This window comes from Carcharodon carcharias, chromosome 14 (assembly GCF_017639515.1).
Source record: "Carcharodon carcharias isolate sCarCar2 chromosome 14, sCarCar2.pri, whole genome shotgun sequence".
In the NCBI taxonomy this organism is placed as follows: domain Eukaryota; kingdom Metazoa; phylum Chordata; class Chondrichthyes; order Lamniformes; family Lamnidae; genus Carcharodon; species Carcharodon carcharias.
Window position 1 is genome coordinate 3672486 of NC_054480.1, and position 27233 is coordinate 3699718.

Genomic DNA, 27233 nt, shown 5'->3' on the forward strand with positions numbered 1-27233 from the left:
AAACACAAAGTTCCAGGCAGTGTTTTTTTCCCAAAGCCATAAACCACCACGTGGCCCTTTTGTAAACAATCCACTGGGGTCAAGAGGTTTCAAGCTTATCTTGTAAAATGCCGTCTTTTCCAGGTACAGCAGCAACCAGAGTCCTTGCATTAACCCTTTCAGGGACAGTGGCTTTTAAAAACACAATTTCTTCCAAAAAGTTCCTAGTCCTTGAAGATGAAATATTTTCTGTGATTAAAGGGCTTATAATACAGGCAATGAGCATCTCCAACAAGAGAGAATCTAACCATCTCCCCTTGACATTCAATGGCATTACCATCGCTGAATCTCCCACTATCAACATCCTGGGTTACCATTGATCAGAAACTGAACTGGACTAGCATATAAATACTGTGGCTACAAAAGCAGGTCAGAGGCTAGGAAACGCGCGACGAATAACTCACCTCCTGACTCCCCCAAAGCCTGTCCGCCATCTACAAGGCACAAGTCAGGAGTGTGATGGAATACTCCCCACTTGCCTGGATGAGTGCAGCTCCAACAACATTTAAGAAGCTCAACACAATCCAGGACAAAGCAGCCTGTTTGAGTGGCACCACATCCACAAATATTCACTCCCTCCACCACTGACGCACAGTGGCAGCAGTGTGTACCATCTACAAGATGCACTGCAGGAATTCACCAAGACTCCTTAGACAGCACCTTCCAAACCCACGACCACTACCATCTAGAAGGACAAGGGCAGTAGATAGATGGGAAGACCACCACCTGGAAGTTCCCCTCCAAGTCACTCACCATCCTGACTTGGAAATATATCGCTGTTCCTTCACTGTCGCTGGGTCAAAATCCTGGAACTCCCTCCCTAATAGCACTGTGGGTGTACCTACACCACATGGACTGCAGCGGTTCAAGAAGGCAGCTCACCACCACCTTCTCAAGGGTAACTAGGGATGGGCAATAAATGCTGGCCTAGCCAGCAGTGCCCACATCCTGAGAATTCATAAAAAATATTAATGCAGTTCTGTAATTTCCTTGAATCTCCATGATCCATCTAATTCTGGCCTCTTGAGCATCCTTGATTTTAATTGTTGCACCATTGGCACCCCTGGCTCCAGTTGCCTGGTTTCTAAGATCTGGAATTCCCTCCCTAAACCTTGTTGAATCCCCACCTCTCTTTCTCCGTTTAAGATACTCCTTAAAACTCTCTTGTCTGAGCTCCCTGATATCTCTTCATGCAGATTGTGCCCAGTTTTTTGAGAACTTGTGGAGTGCCCTGTGACTCTTAGGTAACTTTAAGGTGCTAACTAAATGCATGTTGTTGTTCAGCAAATGCTTCCTAAATGGCTTAGGAAGAGGATGAGAAGTTGGAAGTGGAAAGAGAAGAATAATCATGATGATCTCCAGAGGTGTCTTCAGGCGCTCGATTGGACATGGCCCACTCCACAGCTGGACCACAGTGCAATCCCAGCTAAAGCAGACGGAAAAACGAGCCCTGCTCATTTAATCTATTTAAATGAAGCTCGCTCCCACTTTGGATTCTGTGAGAGACTCTGGTCTGTGTCCTGAATCTGTTCCAATTTTTAGCCCCCAAACTGTGAGAACATCACAGAGACAAAATAGTGTGGAGTTCAAACATGGAAATACATAAACTGACTGAAAATATAAAACATGAAACTCATGGAGGAATCTGTAAATTTCACAGAAAAGGACCATTCTTATGTTAAAAAAAGCTTCCAATAATGAATTCAAGGAGATTTTAAGGTGTTGGATTGAAGGGAAGAAATTATATTCCAGGAGGGGAATGGGCAGTTTCTCATTCTCCAGTGCTGGCTGGGATACAGCAATAAAAATAAAGCACTTATAGTGTGGATGGTGGAGCCGATTGCCTTTTCTGTATAGTGTCAGATCCAATGGGCTTGAGGACCAGTAACACAAGGGATTTTTCACATAGCTTTTGTCGAACTGACCTTGAGGGGAGAATAAAAGGGGCTGGAAGTGCTTTCACCTCAATCAGAGCTGCTGAGTGAAGGTTAGTACAGCATGCTTCATCACACCCTACCGTAATAAACTAACTGTGTACAAACAGCAACATTGCGTGAGGAAAAAGACATACAGGGAAAATAATGCTCTAATTTAATTCACATATTTTGTTAAATGTAATGATTGCAAAGGCAGTTTTATTATAGCTCAAGAGGTTGCTTTTGATGTGTGTGTGTGTGTGACTCAGTAGTGAGGGTAAGTTGTTTGTGACAGCTCAGCCAAATCCTCATTACCTCCAGTTATTTAGTTTTTGTGAGATTGTGGTGTTTGAACACACAGCTATGATCGATTCAGTAAGTGTGGAAATTTGCAGTGTCTGTTTGGTGATTTCACACTATGTGCTCTAACAATCAAAGAGGACAATGACAATTCATGTGATTTTCTTTCTCACTAAGGGATGTGCTACCTGGTCTGTACTTTTGTTGTGAGCAATGATCTGTGCCCTGCAGAATTCATTACTGAAGTTCCAGATTGAAATCTAAATTGTCCAACTTTTTTTTAGGCTTAAGAATCAGTGAGCTGAGGAAGAATTGTAATTTTAAAACATTCCCATACAGTTACAAACACTACAAACCACAAACAGTGTCTCACCCATCCTTTGGTTTAACTTCTAGAAATGTTTTCCATTTAATTTCGGAAAATGCTGGAAAATCTCAGCAGATCTAACAGTACCGATGGAGAGAGAAAAACAGAGTTAACGTTTCAAGTCCGTATGACTCTTCTTCAATGCTCTGTCTTTCTCTCCATCGGTACTGTTAGATCTGCTGAGTTTTTCCAGCATTTTCTGTTTTTACTTCAGATTTCCAGCATCTGCAGTATTTTTGCTTTTATTCCATTTAATTTAATCGTGGGGCAATTTTATTGACTTTTCTGAAAAGTAATTTTTGCTAACTCCCTGAAGGCTTTTCAATATTGTTCAGAAACAAAACAGAAATGTGAAAGATAGGTGTCAAAAAGTAGTGAGAAACAGAAGGTGAGCATGAGTTTATTCATTCTTCCATGAAATGTCTGCATCACCGGTAAGCCCAGCATTTGTTGCCCATCCCTAACTGCCCTTGAGATGAGCAGCTTGCTCAGCCATTTCAGAGGACAGTTAAGAGACAACTGTATTGCTGTGGGTCTGGGGTCACATGTGGGCCAGACCAGGTAAGGATGACAGATTTCCTTCCCTAAAGGGCATTAGTGAACCAGATGGGTTTTTACAACAGTCCATGATAGTTTCATGGTCACCATTACTGGGACCAACTTTATATTCCAGAATTTATTAATTGAATTTAAATTCCACCAGCTATGGTGGGATTTGAACCCATGTCCCCAGAGCATTAGCCTGGGTCTATGGATTACTAGTCCAGTGACACTGCCACTTACACCACCGTCTCCCCATTTTATGAGCAAAGAGAAGCTGAAACGCGACAGGTGTTGTCCAGTTTTTGGATGCTGTGGAAGGCTGAGTTAGAGAAGGACACTGTGCAATGAGTCAGATTTCAACACAGAGAACTGGGGTAGGGGGGTGGGGGCGGGTGGGTAAGATACAACATTTCAGAGTTTAGGATGAACAAGAGAGAAAAGTTCAGAGGGGTGAGGGTTATGGTGATAAAATAGCAGTGGGAAAGTTTGCAACAGACAGAGAATTTAGAGTTTCTCATAACAATACTCATGGTTTTCCAGAATTAAATCATTGTTTGTGATTTTGGTTTGCTAAATGTACGTTATGAATGGATGGGAATGTGCATCCCTTAATCATGCTCATTGCTAGATCATCACTTCTTTGATTATTATCAAATTCTGTCATTTGATTTTACATTGAATGAATTCAAGGTCATATTGTCCTGATATTTTGTATTATGCTGAGATCATGTCAGACACTGAGATGCTCGAGGGATTCATGTACTGAGCCCTCACTCTTTCAAGCTTCTGATTGCAGTCGCTGCAAAAAGAACCATAAAATGTTACATTTGGCTATTTGGCCCATCATGCCCATTCCAGTTACATCAGGAGCTTTTGTGAAGAAAGCACAACTCACCTCGCAATGGGTGGAAAATCCCTGCCCTCATTAATATTTTTTCCTTTTTTTTATTCATTCATGAGATGTGGGTTTCGCTGGCTGGGCCAGCAATTATTGCCCATTCTTAGTTGCCCTTGAGAAGGTGGTGGTGAGCTGCCTTCTTGAGCTGCTGCAGTCCATGTGGTGTAGGTACACCCACAGTGCAGTTAGGGAGGGAGTTCCAAGATTTTGACCCAGCGACAGTGAAGGAACGGCAAAATATTTCCAAGTCAGGATGGTGAGTGACTTGGAGGGGAACTTCCAGATGGTGGAGTTTCCATCTATCTGCTGCCCTTGTCCTTCTAGATGTTAGTGGTCATGGGTTTGGAAGGTGCTGTCTAAGGAGCCTTGGTGACTTTCTGCAGTGCATCTTGTAGATGGTACACACTGCTGCTACTGTGCATCGGTGGTGGAGGGTGTGAATGTTTGTGGATGTGGTGCCAATCAAGCGGGCTGCTTTGTCCTGGATGGTGTTGAGCTTCTTGAGTGTTGTGGGAGCTGCACTCATCCAGGCAAGTGGAGAGTATTCCATCACACTCCTGACTTGTGCCTTGTAGATGGTGGACAGGCTTTGAGGAGACAGGAGGTGAGTTACTCACCATAAAATATGCAGCAGCCCCACCTGGAAGTTGGTGTTAATGTGTGAGAACAAGACAATGTCAGGTCCAAAAGTAATGTTGCAGCATTGTTCACACTCGGGGACTGAGTGTCCACACAATGGGTAAAAACTAGAGCTGGTGGACAAGTAGTGAGAGGTTGCAAAATGGGAAGTGAGACAATCTCTCAGAATATGCTGGCATGGACTCGATGGACTTAAGGTCCCCTGCTGTGTGGTAATGACTCTGATACTAGTGGAGAAACAAATAGATGAATAGAGGAACAATTAATGGGGTAATAGGAATCCCAAGGTGAGAAATTGGAAATACAAGTTTGCTGGGAGGCAGGTTTCTGACCCAGTCTATTCAGTCACTGGAAATGACTCTAACTTCTCACTGTCTGTTTCTCCCCCACAGCCCTGAGCACACTGTGCATCAATCCAATCTCCCTCCAGTTGCTGTGTTGTGCTGCTGAGTGAGTCTGCAACCATGTCGATGCTAGAGTTGGCAGACTTTGGGGAAGCTGCCTCTTTCCTGAGGAAAAGCGACAAGGAGTTAATGGTTTTACAAACCATCGCCTTTGATGGTAAGGAAACATCTTTATCAATTGTGACAGCTCAGATATTATGTACACAGTCCACCCAATCAGGCTGTATCATCCAATCTGTTCTAAGAAATGTTTATCTGATTCTCAGTCAATTATAGCCCTGATTAACCAGCGAGTGAGTGCCTGGCACCATTTGATACTGAGCAGGAGGCTGCACGTTTCAGCTCCAGCCTCTGCTGGTGATGTTGTGTGGAGGACAGCCCTGGGCTTCAGGATGGCTCCTGTCCCAGTCACTGACTGGTGACCTCTGCTGTTGGTGAGCAGATCGGATCGGCTGCTGCCCATATCTGAAAGCCGAGCAAACAGCCAGTGTTTGTGAAACTGATCCAAGCTGAAGCTGGATCAAAAATGACAGAAATTATACCACTAAATGTAGCAGTTTCAGAAAGGTGAAAGGTCACCGTGCTAACTGATATTCTGATAGGTGAAAGGTCAGCGTGCTAACTGATATTCTGATAGGTGAAAGGTCAGCGTGCTAACTGATATTCTGCTTGATAACTGAGACTTTCTCCTTAGGATTTTGAAATATTGTAACACCAGAGGAGGTTTTTCAGCCAATCGGGCCTGTCCTGGCTCTTTGAAAGGACTAGCCAATCAGTGCAAAGTCCCTGCTCTTTCCCCATAGCCCTGTAAATGTCTCCTTTTCGAGTATTTATTCAAATCCCAGTTGAAAGTTAATATTAAATCCACTGCCCTTTCGGGCAGCAGGTTCCAGATCACAATAATTCTGTGCCATATCATCCCAAGGGCATCAATGCCCATCACCAAGAGTGGCTCGGTAACACCACTACTGACTGAGCTGGCCGAGTCCTAAAGGACATAAAAACAAAAAAACTGCGAATGCTAGAAATCCAAAACAAAAACAAAAACAGAATTACCTGGAAAAACTCAGCAGGTCTGGCAGCATCGGCGGAGAAGAAAAGAGTTGACGTTTCGAGTCCTCATGACCCTTCGACAGAACTTGAGTTCTAGTCCAAGAAAGAGTTGAAATATAAGCTGGTTTAAGGTGTGTGTGTGGGGGGCGGAGAGAGAGCGAGAGCCCTAAAGGACATAGCTGCTAGACTGGGTCTGCAGCAGGTGGTGAAGGAACCAACAAGAGGGAAAAACATACTTGACCTCATCCTCACCAACCTGCCTGCCACAGATGTATCTGTCCATGACAGTATCGGGAGGAGTGACCACCACACAGTCCTCATGGTGACGAAGTCCCATCTTCACATTGAGGATACCCTCCATCGTGTTGTGTGGCACTACCACCGTGCTAAATGGGATAGATTTCAAACAGATCTAGCAACTCAAGACTGGGCATCCATGAGGCATTGTGGGCCATCAGCAGCAGAATTGTACTCGAACACAACGTGTAACCTCATGGCCCAGCATATCCCCCACTCTACCATTACCATCAAGCCAGGGGACCGACGCTGGTTCAATGAAGAGTGCAGGAGGGCATGCCAGGAGCAGCACCAGGCATACCTAAAAATGAGGTGTCAACCTGGTGAAGCTATAACACAGGACTACTTGCATGCCAAACAGCATAAGCAGCAAGTGATAAACAGAGCTAAGCGATCCCACAACCAACAGATCAGATCTAAGCTCTGCAGTCCTGCCACATCCAGTCGTGAATGGTGGTGGACAATTAAACAACTCACTGGAGGAGGAGGCTCCACAAATATCCCCATTCTCAATGATGGGGGAGCCCAGCACATCAGTGCCAAAGATAAGGCTGAAGCATTTGCTGCAATCTTCAGCCAGAAGTGCTGAGTGGATGATCCATCTCAGCCTCCTCTGGAGGTCCCCAGCATCACAGATGCCAGTCTTCAGACAATTCAATTCACTCAATGTGATATCAAGAAATTGCTGAAGGCACTGGATACTGCAAAGACTATGAGCCCTGACAATATTCTGGCAATAGTACTGAAGATTTGTGCTCCAGAACTTGCCACGCCCCTAGCCAAGCTGTTCCAGTACAGCTACAACACTGGCATCTACCCGGCTATGTGGAAAAGTCCCCAAGTATGTCATGCACACAAAAAGCAGGACAAATCCAACCCGGCCAATTACCGCCCCATCAGTCTACTCTCCATCATCAGTAAAGTAATGGAAGGGGTCATCAACAGTGCTATCAAGCAGCACTTGCTTAGCAATAACCTGCTCACTGATGCCTAGTTTGGGTTCCACCAGGGCCACTCAGCTCCTGACCACATTACAGCCTTGGTTCAAACATGGACAAAAGAGCTGAACTCCCAAGGTGAGGTGAGGTGAGAGTGACTGCCCTTGACATCAAGGCCACATTTGACCGAGTGTGGCATCAAGGAGCCCTAGCAAAACTGGAGTCAATGGGAATCAGGGAGAAAACTCTCCACTGGTTGGAGTCATACCTAGCACAAAGGAAGATGATTATGGTTGTTGGAGGTCAGAAATCTCAGTTCCAGGGCATCACTGCAGGAGTTCCTCAGGGTAGTGTCCTCGGCCCAACCATCTTCAGCTGCTTCATCAATGACCTTCCTTCCATCACAAGGTCAGAAGTGGGGATGTTCACTGATGATTGCACAATGTTCAGCACCATTCACGACTCCTCAGATACTGAAACAGTCCACGTCCAAATGCAGCAAGACCTGAACAATATCCAGGCTTGGACTGAAAAATGGCAAGTAATATTTGTGCCACACAAGCGCCAGGCAATGACCATCTCTCATATGAGAGAATCCAACCATCGCCCCTTGACGTTCAATGGTATTACTATCACTGAATTCCCCATTATCAACATCCTGGGGGTTACCATTGACCAGAAACTGAACTGGATGAGCCATATAAATACTGTGGCTACAAGAGCAGGTCAGAGGCTAGGAATCCTGCTGTGAGTAACTTACCTCCTGACTCCCCAAAGCCTGTCCTCCATCTACAAGGGACAAGTCAGGAGTGTGATGGAATACTCCCCACCTGTCTGGATGAGTGCAGCTCCCACAACACTCAAGAAGCTTGATATCATCCAGGACAAAGCAGCCCTCTTGATTGGCATCACATCCACAAACATCCACTCCCACTACCACCGATGCACAGTAGCAGCAGTGTGTACCATCTACAAGTTGCACTGCAGGAATTCACCAAGGCTCCTTAGACAGCACCTTCCAAACCCATGACCACTACCATCTAGAAGGACAAGGGCAGCAGATAGATGGAAACACCACCACCTGGAAGTTCCCCTCCAAGTCACTCACCATCCTGACTTGGAAATATATCACCGTTCCTTCACTGTCACTGGGTCAAAATCCTGGAATTCCCTTCCTAACAGCACTGTGGGTGTACCTACACCACATGGACTGCAGTGGTTCAAGAAGGCAGCTCACCACCACCTTCTCAAGGGCAATTAGGGATGGGCAATAAATGCTGGTCCATCCAGTGAAGCCCACATCCCCGTGAAATAATAAAATAAGTAAACATCCTCTGCACCACCTCTAAGGTCTTGACATCCTACGAACATAAGAAATAGAAACAGGAGTAGAGCATTCGGCCCCTTGAGCCTGCTCTGCCATTCAATAAGATCATGGCTGATCATCGTGTTTCAATTTCCTCATTCCCATCTACCCCGATAACCTTAGATTCTTGTTAGGCAAGGGAATCAATCTACTTCTGCCTTCAAAATATTCAATGACCCCATCTCCACCAACTTCTGAGGCAGAGAATTCCAAAGTCTCACAACCCTCTGAGAGAAAAAAATTTCTCCTCATCTCTGTCCTAAAAGGGTGACCCCTAATTTTAAAACAGTTACCCCTAGTTCAGGACTCACCCACAAGAGGAAACATCCTTTCCACATCCACCTTGTCAAGGCCGTTCAGGATCTTGTAAACTTCAATCAAATCACCCCTCACTCTTCTAAACTCCAGTGGAAACAAGCCCAGTCTGTCCAACCTTTCCTCATAAGACAGTCCACCTCAGGTATCAATCTAGTAAACCTCCTCTGAACCGCCTCCAATACATTTACATCCTTCCTTAAATAAGGAGACCAAAACTGCACACAGTATTCGAGGTGCAGTCTCACCAATGTCCTGTATAACTGAAGCACAACATCCTTACTTTTATGTTCAATCTCTCTTGTGATAAAGGGCAGCATTTCATTAACCTTCTTAAAGTGTGGTGCCCAAAATTGAGCTCGATACTCCAGCTGAGACCTAAGCAATGATTTATAATGGTTTAGCATCACCTCCTTGCTTTTAACCTCTCTGCCTCTATTAATGAAACCAAGAATCTCATTTGCTGGTTTAAAAGCCTAAACTTGTCCTTCCACCTTCAAAGAGTTATGTTCATACACTCTCAACTGCTTTCAGCAAAAACTATCCCTGTTTTCCCTTGGACTGAGAGTTAATGTATTAACTCTTACTCTAGGTAAGAAGCGTTGCTGGGTTCCTGATGAGAAAGAGGCTTACATAGAGGCCGAGATTCAAGAAGTTGGTGCTGGAAAAGTCACTGTGGAAACCAGGAATGGCAAAGTAAGTGGTAAACACGGCATTGTGCACAAGGGCATCTGTCCACCTACTGCTCTGGGTTCATCTATCTGGGCTTTAATCTTATTGTGCTGACGTCCACCTACTCCACAGTGTCTACAGTCCAGACTGGCACCATCCACTGGGCCCTACTTATGGATCCAAGTGACTCCTGGATGAGTCGAAGTTTCTCACCCTCAGTCACGTGTTCAAGTGTTCATCTTTTTATGGGAAAAAATTCCTTTTGACATCAGTTTTGAAATCTCCCTTTGTTCCCTTGTCCAGCTGTCAGAGTTTATCTTGAATCATATTCTGGGTTAACTAGTTCTAAAGATTTGCCCTCTTATAATTCCCATTCATTTCAAGGATGATGAAATCTGTTTCTCTGGCCTTGCCTCATATCCCAAAAGGTTGTGGCTCTTTACACAGATTCCAGTGTTGCATCCAAAGCAAAGCACTCCATATGCAGTAAATCTGAAATAGAAACAAAAATCTAAAAGTATGCGGAAGGTCAGACAGCATCTGTACGGAGAAACAGAGCCACACTCCCCCCACCACCTCCCACCCCCTGCCTCCCCCCACCACCCCACCCCCTCCCACCCCCCACCCCTCCACCTCCCACCCCCCCCAGCCTACGCCCACCTCCCCCGCCTCCCCCACCCTCCCACCCCCCAGCCTCCCTCCCCCTCCCACCGCCCCACCCCCTCCCACCCCCCAGCCCCCACCTCCCAACCCCCCGGCCTCTCCCCGCCTCCCACCGCCTCCCCCAACCCCCCATCCCTCTGCCTCCCCCCACCCCTCCCCCTCCCCCCTCCCCCCCGCCTCCCCAAACCCCCCACCCCCCCCAGGCTACGCCTACCCCCGCCTCCCACCCACCCAGCCTATGCCCACCCCCCACCCCCGCCTCCTCCTCTTCCCCCACCTCCCCCACCCCTCCCCCTCCCACCACCCTCTGCCTCCCCCCACCGCTTCTCCCAAACCCCCACCCCCCGCCTCCCCCCATACCCCCTGCAGAGTGGGGGCTGGAATCTTGTCGAGGTGTCTGGGGGCTCTGCCAGCTGACCTGGGTAGCCGGCGAGAGACCCTGTGCTGCCTCTTTTTGGGAACAGCCACTGAACCACAACCACAAGCCAATCGGGCAGTGGTGAGACCAGCTGTGAGCATTCCCCTGGAATCAAGACCCTGGGGACGGAAGTCTCACCTACCAAGAGCTATCAGCCAATCAGAGCTCTTGTGCTCGGCAGTGCCACTGGGAGGCTGTGGTTACAGCTGGAAGAACAACCCTAGAGTCCCAGGATTGACCCAGGACAAAGGTAAGTAATGTTGGGGACAGGGGGTTTGTCTTGGGGTGGGGGTCACAGGGAGAGGGGTGCAGGGCTGTCAGTGCCTCCCCCCACAACCCTCCGGATGTCTCTCATTCTGCATATTTAGTCATGTAGCCAGTGGGACTATATCTTGCTGCTCATTATTATAACCAAGATCTCTTCCACATAGCCAACTGCGTTTGTGCCAGTTTGACAAATGTTTTAACTGGCCTTTCATTCTTTCTCTTCCTTTCAGACTATAACAGTTAAAGAAGATGACGTTCAGCAGATGAACCCACCCAAGTTTGATATGATTGAAGATATGGCCATGCTGACCAACCTGAATGAGGCCTCAGTGTTGTCCAATCTACGGCGGCGTTACAGTAACTGGATGATCTATGTAAGAATGGCCATATGGCCCTCAGTTTCTGAATAGCAGCAAATATTAGAATTAAAAACTTTTAACAAAATGGGACTTGTGTGGTGAGGAGATCCGGCGGCAAGATGGGAATTCCCTAATATCGTTCTGAACTGGAAATCTTGAGTATCCCAGTGATGTTTGTGAGGTCACTGGTCATATCTGGCAATCTGTGACCTCGCCTATCAGCCCTGGATCAATCCAAGCTCTTGCCTCTATAGGACCAAGTCATGTGGACACAAACAATGCAGAAAATGTGCAAAGTTAAAGGTAAAGACAAAGATAAAACATTCCCCAATAACCTCCAAAAATTCCTGACTTAAGGCACTTAAATGGGAAACATATTCCCTCACATTGCGAGAATGAAATCAAATAACCTCCCTTTGGGAATGAGCTGGGTCCTGGAAATGGAGATTAGGGGTTAGGGGTCTGGGACTGGAGTCTGAGATTGTGGTTTTGTGTATGCTGTGACTCCCCAAACTCAGAGTTCCCAACTCCCTTAAGATTGGTACAATGAGAGAATATGTGCATAATCCATCTCCTGAAGGACATAAATAGGACCCACCCATGGGGTCCAAACCAGGCAGAGGGCCCCGATAGGGAATTTTTTTGAAAGAGATCTGAATTGGCCTATTTCTTTAGAGGACAGAGGAAAAATTCCATGGGTCAGGGACATGGGGGCAGGGAGACAGGGGAGATTTGGGTGTGGTTCAAGCAGCTGGAAGTGCCCTCATACTGGGTCACATCTGGGCAATTCTGATGTAAACACTGGGATTGCAGCGTATGGATTTTCCAGTGTGTCAGATGCTCAATTCCCCCAGTTTTCACCCCACCTGCCAAACAGTCAGCTTTAATATTTCACATCACCTCACTTTCTGATTTACCTGCTTTTACCACCTTCACTCTTGGATTCCTTTGATGTCTAATATAATCACCTTCTACACTGTGGTCACACTCACTCTGAAATCCAAACTGACACTAGGTTGCTCAGCTTGAGCCTCTCAGAGAGTGACAGAAAGTTTAAGAGGCAGACTATTGAACTCTGCTTTTGGGTGGATTCCTGTTGTGTCAGGTTCACTGAAAGCTGGATTAAAAAGAGTCCAAATTTTACACTGGATCCTTGCAGCCACTGAACAGGGAACATTTCGACATTGTCCGACTGGGCAAAATCCATTTCCCAGAGGTGAAAGGTCAATCAGTTCAACCGATTCTCTTGCCTCTTAATCAAGGTCCACATGAACTGAAAATTGATAACTCTCATCCTGTGTATTCCTTCTTCACAGACCTACTCTGGGCTGTTCTGTGTGACTGTGAACCCGTACAAATGGCTCCCCGTGTACAGTGCACCTGTGGTTGCTGCATACAAGGGAAAGAGACGCTCTGAGGCTCCACCTCACATCTACTCCATTGCTGACAATGCGTATAACGACATGGTCCGCAGTAAGTCATATCCTGAGACTGGGAAACTAAACCACAGACACAACATTAGCACATGACTGGGTTAGCTGATCTCAGGTGGGCAGTGAGGTATACTGCAGGCTGTGAGGTACCAGTGAATGACTTCCTGTATCAGTCAGGTGAGAGTTATACTGGAGGTTGTGAGAGGGAGACAAGCTGGGAAGATTCATTAATTATAACTCAATTTTTCTAGATCGGGAGAACCAATCAATGCTGATTACGTGAGTCCTTAACTTTCATATTTTAATAATATTTATAAACTAATTCCCACTTATATTGAAAGTTGACATGAAAGTGAATTCATTGATAAGGACTGAATTTTAGCTTGGAGTTAACAGCCCTGTTAATATTCTCAAATATTGCTGATACCCCTTGTGATTTATTAGCATTGCCCAGTAATAAGCCTCAGTATCATGTCAAATTATAATCTAGATCAAGGCTTTGCCAACTTTTCTGCTCATGGTTTGCTTGTTTTTGGATTTTGCTATTGATGATGTTGCCTCACCAGATGTTAACCACGCTGCTTGGCTGAGCTATGACCATGTAACATTGTGTATTTATATGCGGTGTTCCTATATATAACAGACCGTGTGTTACTGTGGATAACACCCCTTTCTAAATTTATAAAATTTATACATTTCTGTCCATGCTTATAATAAGAAATTCTATGTAAACTTGTCACACTGTAATTACACACTCCTGCCAGAGATGGCACCTTAGCACTCTTGGCTTGTGCTACTCTCTAACCACTCCACTCCTTACTTTTCAAATCAGTGCAGATTTCACCAATTAAATATAAGAATCAAAGCAATATGTCAGAATAAGCAGCTTAAAATAGGGACAGAATTAGATTTGTCCCCAAGTCCAACTTCTGTCGTCACTTCACTGGAAGATTCCATTTGATGTCGACTCCTTGTGGGTGCCCCAAGACACTGGCTGGTTTACTTATGAAATGAGAAGCTTTGCCTTTGTCACTGCAAATTATCCATGAGGTTAAATGTGTGATAATTGTTGTTGTTAGTTATCAATGAATCAAAGCCTACTTTGTAAAATAAATTCACTGATTCTCCTAATACATGTTCAAACACTGTTTGTGGCTATTTTGGTTCCCAGGTATCTGAATATAGTCCCCTAGAGTAAACTTACAATATAATAAACTCATACAATATGAACTGGGTATGGAACTGACTTCATCATTTGCAGGTCTAGATTGGGGCCAGGTGTCTGCTTGAAGCCTCTGTGTAAAGCTAGTGCTGCCTCCATTCAGGAAACCAAGTCTATACAGGGCCTTTTATTCTTTCATGGGCTGTTGGCATCACTGGCAAGGCCAGCATTTGTTACCCATCCCTAATTGCCCTTAAACTGAGTGGCTTGCTAGGCCATTTCAGAGGGCAGTTAAGAGTCAACCAGTCTGGAGTTACATGTCAGCCAGACCAGGTAAGGACAGCAGATTTCCTTCCCACATTAGTGAACCAGTGGGTTTTTACAACAATTGATAGCTTTATGGTCACCATTACTGAGGCTAGCTTTATATTCCAGATTTATTAACTGAATTTAACTTTCAATTCCACCAGCTGCTATAGTGGGATTTGAACCCATATCCCCAGAGGATTAGCCTGGACCCCTGGATTAATCATGCAGTGACATTCCCACTATGCCATCAAGTTTGCTTCCCTAATCTCCACCCCCCATGCAACAGCCTGCAAAAACCAGGGCACTTTGTTACATATGATACTTGGCTAAATGTGGAACTGGCTGTGCAGGAATGATTCCTTAGGGAGAAGGTGGAGGAATCGCCCTCGGTGAATTGGTCATTTGGAGAACCAGTGCAGACATGATGGGCCAAATAGCCCCCTTCTGTGCTGTAACAATTGTGATTCTGTGAACCCACAGTAATCCCAAAGATCAAACTCAATCTCCAATCCTGTCCTGCCTCCCACTGCCCTCTTTCCTAACACACAGATAGAGAGATAGCCCAAAATTATTTCATCTCTAATCATTTTTATAATGAATTAATCACATCTGCAGACAGGGCACCAACTCATTCAGCATAAAAAGATACACCAACCTTTTTAACGCTGACAATAACATATCAAAAACCTTGATTCTCTTTTTTGCATTTGATATTTTGAATGATTATGAATATTTTGTTGCTTAATTTTTACTTTTTGGGGTTTAACTTTTTCACTTTTTTCTTTTCCTGGGTTTTGTCCGTTCCCAGTGGTGAATCTGGAGCTGGGAAAACTGTCAACACTAAACGTGTTATTCAGTACTTTGCTATTGTTGCTGCCTTGGGAGAAGGAGGTGGAAAGAAGGGCGTAAGATCAACTCTTTCAAACTTCTTCACTTTTTATTTTGCATTTTTGCCTTTTTCTGTAACAAATGTTCTGGCCTCTCGTTTGCTTTTAACATTCAGTAATTTATCAACAGATTGTACTTTACTGAGTAAATACTTTTTCCCCTAGAGCTTATTTTTGCTTTTTTTGTCTGTTTTTAAAACAATACTTTTTAAATATAATTTTTTTATATCTGTGCTGTTCTGATTTTTCAAAATAAAACTGCTGATCTTTTTCAGTGAAGGAAAATGTTTACTGTTTTGATCAGAAGGGATTTATTCTTTTCTTTTTTTTTCCCTCCAAGTCTCAACCAGCTACAAGGACTGGGGTAAGATTGCTGCCTCTGTCGTGTTGCCTGTTGTTTCTTGCTGTAGCTGTCAGCTTGTGTACATGTTCTTTGTAAATCTCCAGCAATGAATCCCACCTGCTCCTTTCAACATCACGGCCTCAACCCACCCGATCGATACCCGACCCCTGACCACATCCTTGTTTTAGAAGTCGAGTCAGTGCAGTAGGATTCTGAATGAAATTGATCTGAGTTCATTACTAAGAAGCACAAGTTAGAAATTAGAAATTTCTAACAGTGAAGATGGTTGATCATCGCTGAGCTATGGAATAATTATTAGTCACAAGGTCAAGGAGATTGGGCGGGGCAGTAGATGGAGGTGGCCTGTGAGAAAGGGATGAGATTTTTGGGCTATTTCCTTAAGAATAGATTGTTAATTGAAGTGAGCACCTGGACAATTTACACAGTTCATCCTCACATTCACTTTATTGAATTCCCAGGGAACTCTAGAGGATCAGATCATTGAGGCAAACCCAGCGATGGAGGCTTTTGGTAATGCCAAGACCTTAAGAAATGATAACTCATCCCGTTTTGTAAGTATTTAATGAAATCTTCTCTCTCACAATTGACATGTTAACCAATAATTGAACACTTAATACCAGACAATATAAGGTTATGAGGAAAGGTTGGACAGACTGGGCTTGTTGGACTGGAGTTTAGAAGAGTGAGGGGTGATTTGATTGAAGTTTACAAGATCCTGAACGGCCTTGACAAGATGGATTTGGAAAGGATGTTTCCTCTTGTGGGTGAGTCCAGAACTAGGGGGCACTGTTTTAAAATTAGGGGTCACCCTTTTAGGACAGAGATGAGGAGAATTTTTTTCTCTCAGAGGGTAGTGTGACTTTGGAACTCTCTGCCTCAGAAGGTGGTGGAGGCGGGGTCATTGAATATTTTTAAGGCAGAGGTAGATAAATCCTTGTTAGACAAGGGAATCAAAGGTTATCGGGGTTAGATGGGAAAGTGGAAATCAAAACACAAACATATCAGCCATGATCTTATTGAATGGCGGAACAGGCTCGAGGGGCTGAATGGTCTACTTCTGGTCCTATTTCTTATGTTCTCATATTGTACAATAAGAGGTTTCATAAGAGGAAATTAAAACAAAGACATGTGATGACTTGGTACCTGATCATATTCAAACATCTTCAAGCATTTTTTGAATGAATCACACTCTGTGATTGAAGTCCTGGCACCAACACGTGATTTCATCCAGAATTCCTTCTCTTTGTGCAGGGGAAATTTATTCGGATCCACTTTGGCCCAACAGGGAAACTGGCATCAGCTGATATCGACATCTGTAAGTGTAGGGAAAACTTTGTTGGAGCGTAGACACAGGCTGGGGGTAGGGGGAGAGGGGGAGGGGGAGGAGTGGGGGAGGAAGGGGAGGGGGTGGAAGGGGAGGGGGAGGAAGGGGAGGGGGAGGAAGGGGAGGAGGGGGAAGGGGAGGGGGAGGAGGGAGAGGGGGTGGAGGGGGAAGGTAGAGGAAGGGTAGGGGAGAGGAGGAAAAGGAGAGGGGAGAGGAGGGGAAGGAAATGGGAGGGAAGGTGGAGTGAAGGGGGAGGATTGCAGCATGTTAGCACAGTTTGATATTCAGCACGCATTATGCGCCGGACTGATGAGATAAAAATGTTTTTCTACTGGGTTTAATGCTCTTGTATGAAAGATCTCTGGAACAATCCTAAACTCTTCACAGTTAACATTGAATCAGCAATCTGCCCCAGTCCAATACTAAACTGACAGCCTCACTCACTAAAACTGTACTCGCTTGTGAAGTATGATTCGATTGAGAGGAACGAGGAACAGTCTGGGCCTATGAAGGAGGGGGTGTAGTGGCCCAGTGGTTTGCGCTGCTGCCTCAGAACTCCAGGGACCCATGTTCAATCCTGATCTCAGGTGTCTGTCTGTGTGGAGTTTGCATGTTCTCCCAATGTTTGTGTGGGTTTTTGCCAGGAGCTCCTGTTCCCTCCCACTGGCCAGTGATGAGCTGGTTAGGGTGGATTGGCTATGGTAAATTGTCCCCCAGTGTGTGCATGTGAGTGACTGGTGTCCTGCCCTGACTGTACCCCACCCAGCACCAATTGCCTCTCAGGTTCAGCTCTGGCTCCTCATGACTCTAGATTGGATAAAGTTGTTCTAGAAAATTCTAGAATGGGCCTATTTACAATTGTAAGTCTATGATAATGAGAAATTAGTCTCATTTGGAGTTACAGAGAGTGAACATTTTTATGGTTCCTAGTTCTGGTTGGGGAACTATCAGCTCTCTATCATGTCACTGCAAAGCTAAGAGCCATCGAAAGGAGAAACTCACTGTATTGGACCAGTAGGAACAGGTTTCCTGGGTTTGGCTTAAAGTGTATTTGGATTGGGCTGAGTGGAGAGAGCTTTACTCTGATTGGCTCTGTTCTACTTGGATATGAAATAGGAAAACTCTTGGAACCCTTTTACTGTTGGATGCAGGGGAGAATTCAGAAGGTCCCAAATAGTCTTTTGCTGAATAATTCATTTCCCAAATTTGGCTATCTTCAGCGATATTCTGTGGACATTCCAAACTCACTCAAAAAGAAAAGACTGAGGGGTGACCTATTGGAGATCTTTAAAATTATACAGAGGTTTGATAGGGTTGATGGATAGTTCCCCTTTTGGAGGAGACCAGAACTAGGAGCCATAAAAATGTACATTCTATGTAACTCCAAATGAGACTAATTTCTGCTCAAACCCCATATTTGCTCTGTAGAGAAGAGCTGAATTGTGATTCATTATTATACTATATTCTCTCAATCAAATTATGTCTTCACAGCCACTCTCAGTTTAAAGAACGATTTCAAGTTGCACTATCCTCTCTCCAGGATTGTTGTGTTTGAGACATTTCAGACTGTAAATTGAACGACAGCTGAACACACTGCTCCGTCACAACTCTAATCTTTCACTTTCAGATCTTCTAGAAAAATCTCGAGTAATTTTCCAGCAGCCTGGTGAAAGAAGTTACCACATTTATTACCAGATTTTCTCTGGCAAAAAGGGCGAGCTGTTTGGTGAGTGTGAATGGACACAAATTAACACCTCTGTATCCGAAAATTGAAAGAGTTTTCCAGTTGAATAATTTGTCCTCACTCCTTACCCTCAAAGGGTGAGAGTGATACTGAGAGACACAGGCTATAATGTTTGGATGTCAAGGTGGCCTCAAGTGAGTCATAATTGTTAACCAGCTCCTGTAACTGGTCCTTTTCCGTCCAGCAAGAAAAGGGGATCTAGGATAAAATATTCTGCCTGTCCTCACAGCCCAGGAATGGCCACTTGTCAAGGATGTCTAATCCTTCCTGCGAACTGTCACTCAGCTTGAATTATAGGCCAGATTTGGCTGGAGACAGACATCTCATGGTAAAGCCATGTGTTAGGTAGACCAACATTTGCATATTCAGGCTTCACATGTCTTTGCCCTGGAAGGTTGCTGGGAGTGTGAGCTGAGAACAACATGGTGAGGGCAGCGGGTAACTGGGATCTCAGTGACTGCCAGAACCAACAGTCTATTTCCTTAACCAATGGGATTTATGGATAAACAGTGTAAGAGCTGAAAATAGGGTGGATTAGAATCAAATTGAAGCAGAAAGGGAAGGAAAGAGAGGGAAAAAATAATCAATTGAGGGAGAAAAGATTCAGTAAAGCAAAAAGCAAACTAAAATGAAAACATTGACATTTTTGAAATCTCCAACAACAATTCACAGCCTAAGGAATGAGATTCCACACTTTAATTGTTCACTTTCTATTAAGAGGTTGATTTTGTTCATTATTATTACCTTGGTTATAGGGTACTTACACAATTAATTACTAGAGTTAATATTCTGTGTTAAGTTTAATGAGAACTGAATGTACAAAATCCAGTAACTGGATGACTGACAAATTAAGCCAAATTTCTGTTACAGCAATGATATCATGCTGCCATGTGTCTATCTGTGCCCTCAGCTCATCGGCTTTGTTTGCGATACTCCTTGCATTTAAATATACACTTTTTAACTGCCAAATTCCCATGCCTTACACTTTTTAACTCTTGCTTCTTCTTCTGTCTTTCAGAGTCACTCACTAATTTTATGTCCCCCGCTCGGAATTTCTCCTATCTGAATCGACCCTCAGGTTCCCATCCCCCTACCAATCTAGTTTAAACCCTCCCCAACAGCACCAGCAAATCCACCAGCAAGGACATTCATCCTGGTCCTGCGCAGATGTAGACCCTCTGGCTTGTACAGATCCCACCTTCCCCAGAAATGGTCCCAATGCCCCAGAAGTCTGAAGCCCTCCCTCCTACGTATTCATCCAGTGTATTCTCCTATTTCTATACTCAAGAGCACATGGCCTTGGGTTTCATCTCCTTTCTCCCCAGTTTTGCTGGGATCTCCCTTCTCACACTCCTTCAGGCGGAGCTGTCAATCAGCTATTCTGTAGGAGTGTGACTTGGTGCACCCTTACAATACAAATTCCCTTTAAATCCAAGTTCTCCAACAATTTTCTAATTCTCCCATATTTGGCCAACTCCAGAGAGCTAGACCAATTTGCACTGGGAACTTGGAATCATTATGGCAAGGCTATGCAGTTCATCTGGGTTAAATTATGTTAGAGGTTCTCAGATTTAACTTTATCAAGACATGAAAACAATTCTTCAGCACAAACCAACAACACATTGGGTCTAAAACCAATGAAATTTTTCCATTTGATAATATAACTTCCTCGTTCTCACTGATTTGAATCTTCTCTTTCACAGACATGCTACTGGTGAGCAGCAATCCCTTTGACTATCATTTCTGCTCACAAGGGGTTGTTACTGTGGACAATCTGGATGATGGTGAAGAACTGATGGCAACTGATGTAAGTGTTTCATATCGCATTCCTCAGATACAGAGCATAGTGCAATGGTCAAACTGCAAAGGTCAGCCACAGTTATTTCCTGTTACGGTTGTTTTTTCTTTGACCATTGACCCCATTGCCCTCGCAAACAATCACCCCATCTCCAGCTTTCCTTTCCTCTTCAAAGTTCCTGAACATGTTGTCACATCCCAAATCCATGCTCATATATCCTGGAAATCTATGTTTGAATTCCTCAGATCACGTTTCAGCCCCTGTCACAGTAATGAAATGGCTCTCATCAAAGTTATAAATGACATCCCGTGTGACTGTGACAAAAGTAAACCTTCCCTCCTCACCCTTCTCAACCTGTCTGCATCCTTTGACCTGGTTAACCACACCATCCTCCCCCAGCACCTCTCCTCTGTTGTCCAGCTGGGTGCCATTGCTCTCACCTGCTTCCGTTCTTATCTACCCAACCATTGCCAGAGTAACACTTGCAATTGTTATAATCCCAGCTGAGGTTACCCCTGGACAAGCCTGATCCCAGCGTGGAACCCAGCTTGATAGACCCTAACTTTTACTTTTTGATTAGATACGTGGAGAGTGGCTGCTGAGCAGAGTCACAGGAGTCAGCTTTTGAATTTTTAACAAAAGAATTAAACATTTACTAAACAAGAAAAGATGAACTATATTACAATGCTCCTTCACCCACACCTATACCTTTACAGATATATACAGATTTGTAAGGATAACACAAGTTACAAAAACTATCTTATACTCTAATGTTCACAGTAAGTGCATTGTCTCTGTAAACCAATAGGCGACCTGTGGTCAGACACACCACAGTCTGAAACCAAGTGACAAATGGCACACCAGAGAGATGCTATGAATCTTTCCTCAACTCCCCCTAGACGCTTGTCACACTGTGAGCCAACCAGTCTCTCTGAACTCTGCCTTTCATACGAGGGTTTCCAATCTCTCCTCTCAAAGAAGCCACTTTGGAATCTTCGCCCAAACAACGCTTTCTCTCAGATGCCTTCTGCAAGGTTCCACCTCCGGGGTTTCAAACTCTCCTTCCAATGTTCCTCCCCCTGGATTATCATGTGCATTCAAGCTTTCTTCCACCCACTCTCTCTCAGATGCTCAGCCGTGCCAACAGAACACCACTACTTCACATGCCCATAGTAAGGAGTCACCAGCCTTGACTGTCTCCTCGGATCTTCTGGCTTCTCGCAAGCCTATTTTGCTTTAAGTCTGCATCCTGCAGCCTTCTCCCTTAAAGTGTGGAGCCTTCCACGCTGCTCCTTACTTTCACTTCCACTAAACAAGGTCTTGTCCCAGATTGTTCTTCTTCCATTGACTAGAAGTTCTTCTTGGGACTTGCTTTTTTTCTTTTAGGACCTGCTCCCTGATTTCTGGGACCCTCTCCTGAGAGGCAGATTATCTAAATGAGAGATTGCAGAGCTCTGAGATGCAGAGGAATCTAGGTGTTTTAGTGCATGAATCACAAAAGGTTAGTAGCAGGTAAAGCAAGTAATTAGGAAAGCTAATAGAATACTATCATCTATTGTGAGGGGAATTGATTACAAAGTAGGGAGGTTATGCTTCAGTTGTACAGGGCACTGGTGAGGCCACATCTGGAGTATTGTGTACAATACTGGTCTCCTTATTTAAGGAAGAATGTAAATACATTAGAAGCAGTTCAGAGAAGGTTTACCAGGCTAATACCAGGAATGAGTGGGTTGTCTTATGAGGAAAGGCTGGACAGGCTAGGCTTGTATCCACTGGATTTTAGAAGAGTAAGAGGCAACTTGATTGAAACCTTTAATATCCTGAGGGGTTTTGACAGGGTGGATGTGAAGAGGATGTTTCCTCTTGTGGGAGAATCTAGAACTAGGGGTCACTATTTAAAAATAAGGCATTGTTCATTTAAAACAGAGATGAGGTGAAATTTTTTCACTCAGAGGGTTAAGAGTCTTTGGAAATCTCTTCCTGAAAAGGTGGTGGAAGCAGAGTCTTTGAATATTTTTATTGCAGAGGTGGATAGATTCTTGGTAAGCAAGGGGGTGATAGGTTTTCGGGGGTAGGTGGGATGCAGATTTGAGGTTATATCAGGTCAGGCATGATTTTATTGAATGGCAGAGGAGGCTGGAAGGGCTGAATGGCATCCTCCTGCTCCTTGTTCGTATGGGAAATTCACTCTCTCTGCAGCTACCTCTGCTGTGTCCAGCCTCCCCTGGTTCCTGGCTCCAACTGAACTAAAATTGATTTTTGTTTCTCCTTGTTTCTATATGAGTCCCCTATTGCTAGGCAACAGCCCAGTTTTTTCGACCTTGTGTTGTTCTAACTCCCTTAAAGAGTTGTAAAATCTAATTAAAATGTAGGCATCTTTTAAAACTCAAGTTCCCCCTTTCTTAACACACTAATACAGAAACACAAATCAAACTTCAAATTAAAGATATGCCTTATTCCTACACACACAAATATATACATAACTTACTTAAACTATCTTTGGTTCCTAACACAATGGCTTCTCTTTCTGCTCTTGCACCATTACCTCTGGAATACACTGATGAAGCAGCTAACGATGGCTGGGCTGTCAACTCCACTAAGACTAGTAAAGTCTACACAGGTCACAATCTGAGGGAGCAATTGACACACAGTTAAATATAGCAAAGGAGAATAGTTTGCCCGTGTTTCTGCTTTAAACAGCATGCGATGGACATCCTGGGTTTCTCAGTCGATGAAAAATATGGCTGTTACAAGATTGTGGGATCAATCATGCACTTTGGAAACATGAAGTTCAAACAGAAGCAACGGGAGGAGCAGGCGGAGACAGAAGGAACTGAAAGTAAGTCACTGTCCCCGTCAAACACTCCCAGGACAGGTACAGCACGGGGTTAGATACAGAGTAAAGCTCCCTCTACACTGTCCCCATCAAACACTTCCAGGACAGGTACAGCACGGGGTTAGATACAGAGTAAAGCTCCCTCTACACTGTCCCCATCAAACACTCCCAGGACAGGTACAGCATGGGGTTAGATACAGAGTAAAGCTCCCTCTACACTGTCCCCATCAAACACTCCCAGGGCAGGTACAGCACGGGGTTAGATACAGAGTAAATCTCCCTCTACACTGTCCCCATCAAACACTCCCAGGGCAGGGACAGCACTGGGTTAGATACAGAGTAAATCTCCCTCTACACTGTCCCCATCAAACACTCCCAGGACAGGTACAGCGCTGGGTTAGATACAGAGTAAAGTTCCCTCTACACTGTCCCCATCAAACACTCCCAGGACAGGTACAGCACAGGGTTAGATACAGAGTAAAGCTCCTTCTACACTGTCCCAATCAAACACTCCCAGGACAAGTACAGCACGGGTTTAGATACAGAGTAAAGCTTCCTGTACACTGTCCCCATCAAACACTCCCAGGAGAGGTACAGCACGGGGTTAGATACAGAATAGAGCTGATGGGCTCATCTGGAATGTTATTTTTACTGCATGTCTGTCAGCCTCAGTAGAGAGTATGCTTATTGAGAAATGAATGTGGTGTTGCACCCTGTTTTGTTAGTTTCCTAATGGGCAAGTTTGATTGGAATTGCCTTGTCCAACCATCTGGTAACAGTAACTATTAGTATTACTAACAGTAACTATTAAAGCCATGAAGCCAGTTTTGGCCCACACAGGCTCACTCCCATGAATGCTCAAGGAAATTTCACATCAGACCCACACACTGAGAATTATTCCCATGAAGTGCAGATTGGTTTTTAACCAGAACCCCAGAGAAAAGGATATTCCCAGATCACCATTCATTTCCTTAAGCTTCAAATGGGATTGCTCAGGGCCTAGCGCTGATTCTGAAAGTAATTTTAACCCTTGACATTACAGGTGCAGACAAGGCTGCTTATCTAATGGGCATCAGCTCAGCTGACCTTCTGAAAGCCCTTCTCCATCCCCGGGTCAAAGTCGGAAATGAATACGTGACCAAGGGGCAAACTGTGGCTCAGGTACATAGAGAATTTCATTTGATTTAACATCTACTGAGTTAGGTATTCATTGTGAAAAATAAATGTTTGTTTTTTTTCTCTCTTTTGACTTTCCCAATGGCTCCACAATTGGAGGTCAAACTGGTCACCCACTAGCTCAGTGGGAAATTATGGCCAATAACTTCCTCAATTCCCTCAGGATCCTTGGATGCATCTTCCCCAATCCTAGTGACTTATCAACTTCAGGGATGTTTTGACATTCCTGAACTGTGACCTTTTCTCTTTCAGGTTACCTACGCTGTGGGAGCACTTGCCAAGGCTACTTATGATCGGATGTTTAAGTGGTTGGTTCTCCGTATCAATAAGACCTTGGACACTAAGTTATCCCGGCAGTTCTTCATCGGAGTACTGGACATTGCAGGCTTTGAAATATTTGAGGTGAGTCTCTTAGTACAACAGTAATCCATTTAAAAACTTCCTGATCAAAAAGAAAATGCAGGAGAAACAGATCAAGGATGCACAGGTTGTAAAATCCAACTAACTGTTGTAACATTCAACAAATGCTGCTTCTTTGTGAATAACTGAACTTCCCAATTGAAAGGAGACTTGGCGGTGACCTCATTAAAATAACAAAACAGTTCTCAATGTCTGGTAAAGAATCAGCTTGAACTAAATGGGCTGAATGGCCTTGTACTGTAAACTTCACTGGGACCTATGTGCTTTGGGACCTACATGCACTGGATTTATATTCTAATCAATAAGAGATGGCCCACAGGAATTCAGGATGTTGGGCAGGGATCATTGCTGCATTCACTTACAAAGCCAGACCAAGCGGAAAGGAATGGGTAAACCCTGTATCATTTTAATTCTCTCCACATGGTAACCAATGTGTAGAAGGAAGGGGAACGTGAGGGATAGGAGGGTTAAAACACCCCTCCATTTGAGAGTAGATTAGAGGACAGTCACACTCTGAATCTCACCATGTTGGAAAGAGCAGATTGCAGATTATAAAATATTGTCTCACTTTGTCACAAGGAATTAATTTAATAATTTGAATTTAATATGATTACAATGGCAGGATGGGTGATGTGTTGCTGCTGCAGCATGTGGGAACTACTGGACACCAATGTGACCAGGGCGAACACATCTGTAGTAAGTGTTTGCAGTTCGAGGAGCTTCGGATCCGAGCTGAGGAGCTGGAGTCTAAGCTGCAGACATTGTTCCACATCAGGGAGGGGGAAAGTTACCTGGACACACCCCTCAGATTAGGGAATTCAAATTTGTTCTGTGATCAGGGACAGGAGGGTGTGACTGCAGGTGAGGCAGGTATGGGGACCGAGGGGATAGCATCTGAGGAGACTCGGCCCCTGCAACTGTCCAACAGTTACACGGTTCTTGCAAGCTGTGTGGACGAGAGCGGGGACAGCAGGGAGGATGAGCAAACTGACCACGGCATCGTGGGAGCCATTCAAATGGGGGGAGGAAATAGGAACGTAGCAGTGGTAGGTTCAGTATAATTAGGGGGATAGATAGTGTTCTCCACAGCCGTGAGCGTGAGTCCCAAAGGCTGGGTTGCCTGCCCGGTGCCAGGGTTAAGGACATCTCCTCAGGGCTGGACAGGAACTTGCAGTGGGAGGGGAGGGATCCAGTTGTCGTCATCCATGTTGGTACCAACGATGTAGACAGGACTAGAAAGGAGGTTCTGCTGAAAGAATTTGGACAATTAGGAGCTAAATTAAAAAGCAGAAAATCCAAGGTAATAATCTTGGGATTACTACCTGAGCCACGGGCAAACTGACAAAGGGTAAATAAAGTCAAGGAGTTAAATGCATGACTCAAAGATTGGTGTGGGAGGAATGGGTTTCAGTTCATGGGACACTGACATCAGTACAGGGGTAGGAGGGAGCTGTTCCGGTGGGGCAGGCTTCACCTGGACGGTGCTGGGACCAGTGTCCTGGTGAACTGAATAACTAGGGCTGTAAAGGGGGCTTTAAACTGAGTGGAGGGGGGAGGGTTCTGGAGAGGAGATACATAGCCTTACAAAGCAATAGGATAAGGCAGCATTGCAGGGCAGCTATTGAGGTAATGATACCCAGAGTGTGACAGGAAGGGACAGAGTGTACAAACATCAACAAACAGCAGCAAATAGGGTCAAAGGGGGAAAAATGGTAAAAAAGGCTAAATTAATTGCTCTTTATTTAAATGCACATAGTATTTTGAACAAAATAAATGAATTAACTGCACAAAGAGAGGTTAACGGGTATGATCTTTATGGTCATTATGGAGATGTGGTTATAAGGAGTTCAAAGCTGGGAAGTAAATATTCAGGGGTATGTGACTTTTTGAAAGGGCAAGCAGGAAGGAAAGGGTGGTGGGGTAGCTTTGTTAGTATGAGATGGAATAAGTGTGATAGCAAGAAATAATCTTGGATCAGAAGATGTAGAATCCATATGGGTGGAGATAAGAAATAACAAGGGGAAGAAGACACAGGTGGGAGTAGTCTATAGACCCCTTGACAGTAAATAGGACAGAGAATAAATCAGGAGATAATGAGGCCATGTAAAAAAGGCTGTACATTAATCATGGGTGACTTTAATCTCCATGTAGATTGGGAAAATCAAATAGGCAGAGATAATGATGAGCAAGAGTCCATAGAGCATATTCAGGACAGTTTCTTAGAACAATGTGTTATGGATCCAACCAGGGATGAGGCTATTTTGGATCTGGCAATGTGTAACGAGGCAGGTTTAATAAATGATCTCAGAGTAAAGGATCCCCCAGG

General features: G+C 44.5%; 1 protein-coding gene across 5 annotated transcripts in view; it reads left to right on the forward strand.

Annotated features, from left to right (window-relative positions):
- Nucleotides 1–2005: 2005 nt before the first annotated feature.
- The window catches only part of LOC121286956 (myosin-7-like), a 92333-nt gene continuing 67105 nt past the window's right edge, over nt 2006–27233 (forward strand). The window contains exons 1-15 of one of the 5 annotated variants that reach the window (XM_041204300.1): nt 2006–2026; nt 5095–5263; nt 9668–9771; nt 11326–11469; nt 12771–12927; nt 13139–13166; nt 15167–15263; nt 15586–15609; nt 16068–16160; nt 16861–16924; nt 18561–18659; nt 20381–20484; nt 23176–23314; nt 24354–24472; nt 24740–24889. In XM_041204300.1, coding sequence (XP_041060234.1) covers nt 5167–5263; nt 9668–9771; nt 11326–11469; nt 12771–12927; nt 13139–13166; nt 15167–15263; nt 15586–15609; nt 16068–16160; nt 16861–16924; nt 18561–18659; nt 20381–20484; nt 23176–23314; nt 24354–24472; nt 24740–24889 — 1419 coding nt within the window. In that variant the 5' untranslated portion in view covers nt 2006–2026; nt 5095–5166. Of the gene's footprint in view, nt 2027–5094; nt 5264–9667; nt 9772–11325; nt 11470–11684; nt 11758–12770; nt 12928–12964; nt 13065–13138; nt 13167–15166; nt 15264–15585; nt 15610–16067; nt 16161–16860; nt 16925–18560; nt 18660–20380; nt 20485–23175; nt 23315–24353; nt 24473–24739; nt 24890–27233 lie in introns of those variants that run through there. The other 4 variants (XM_041204304.1, XM_041204301.1, XM_041204303.1 and 1 more) reach the window with 4 other exon arrangements.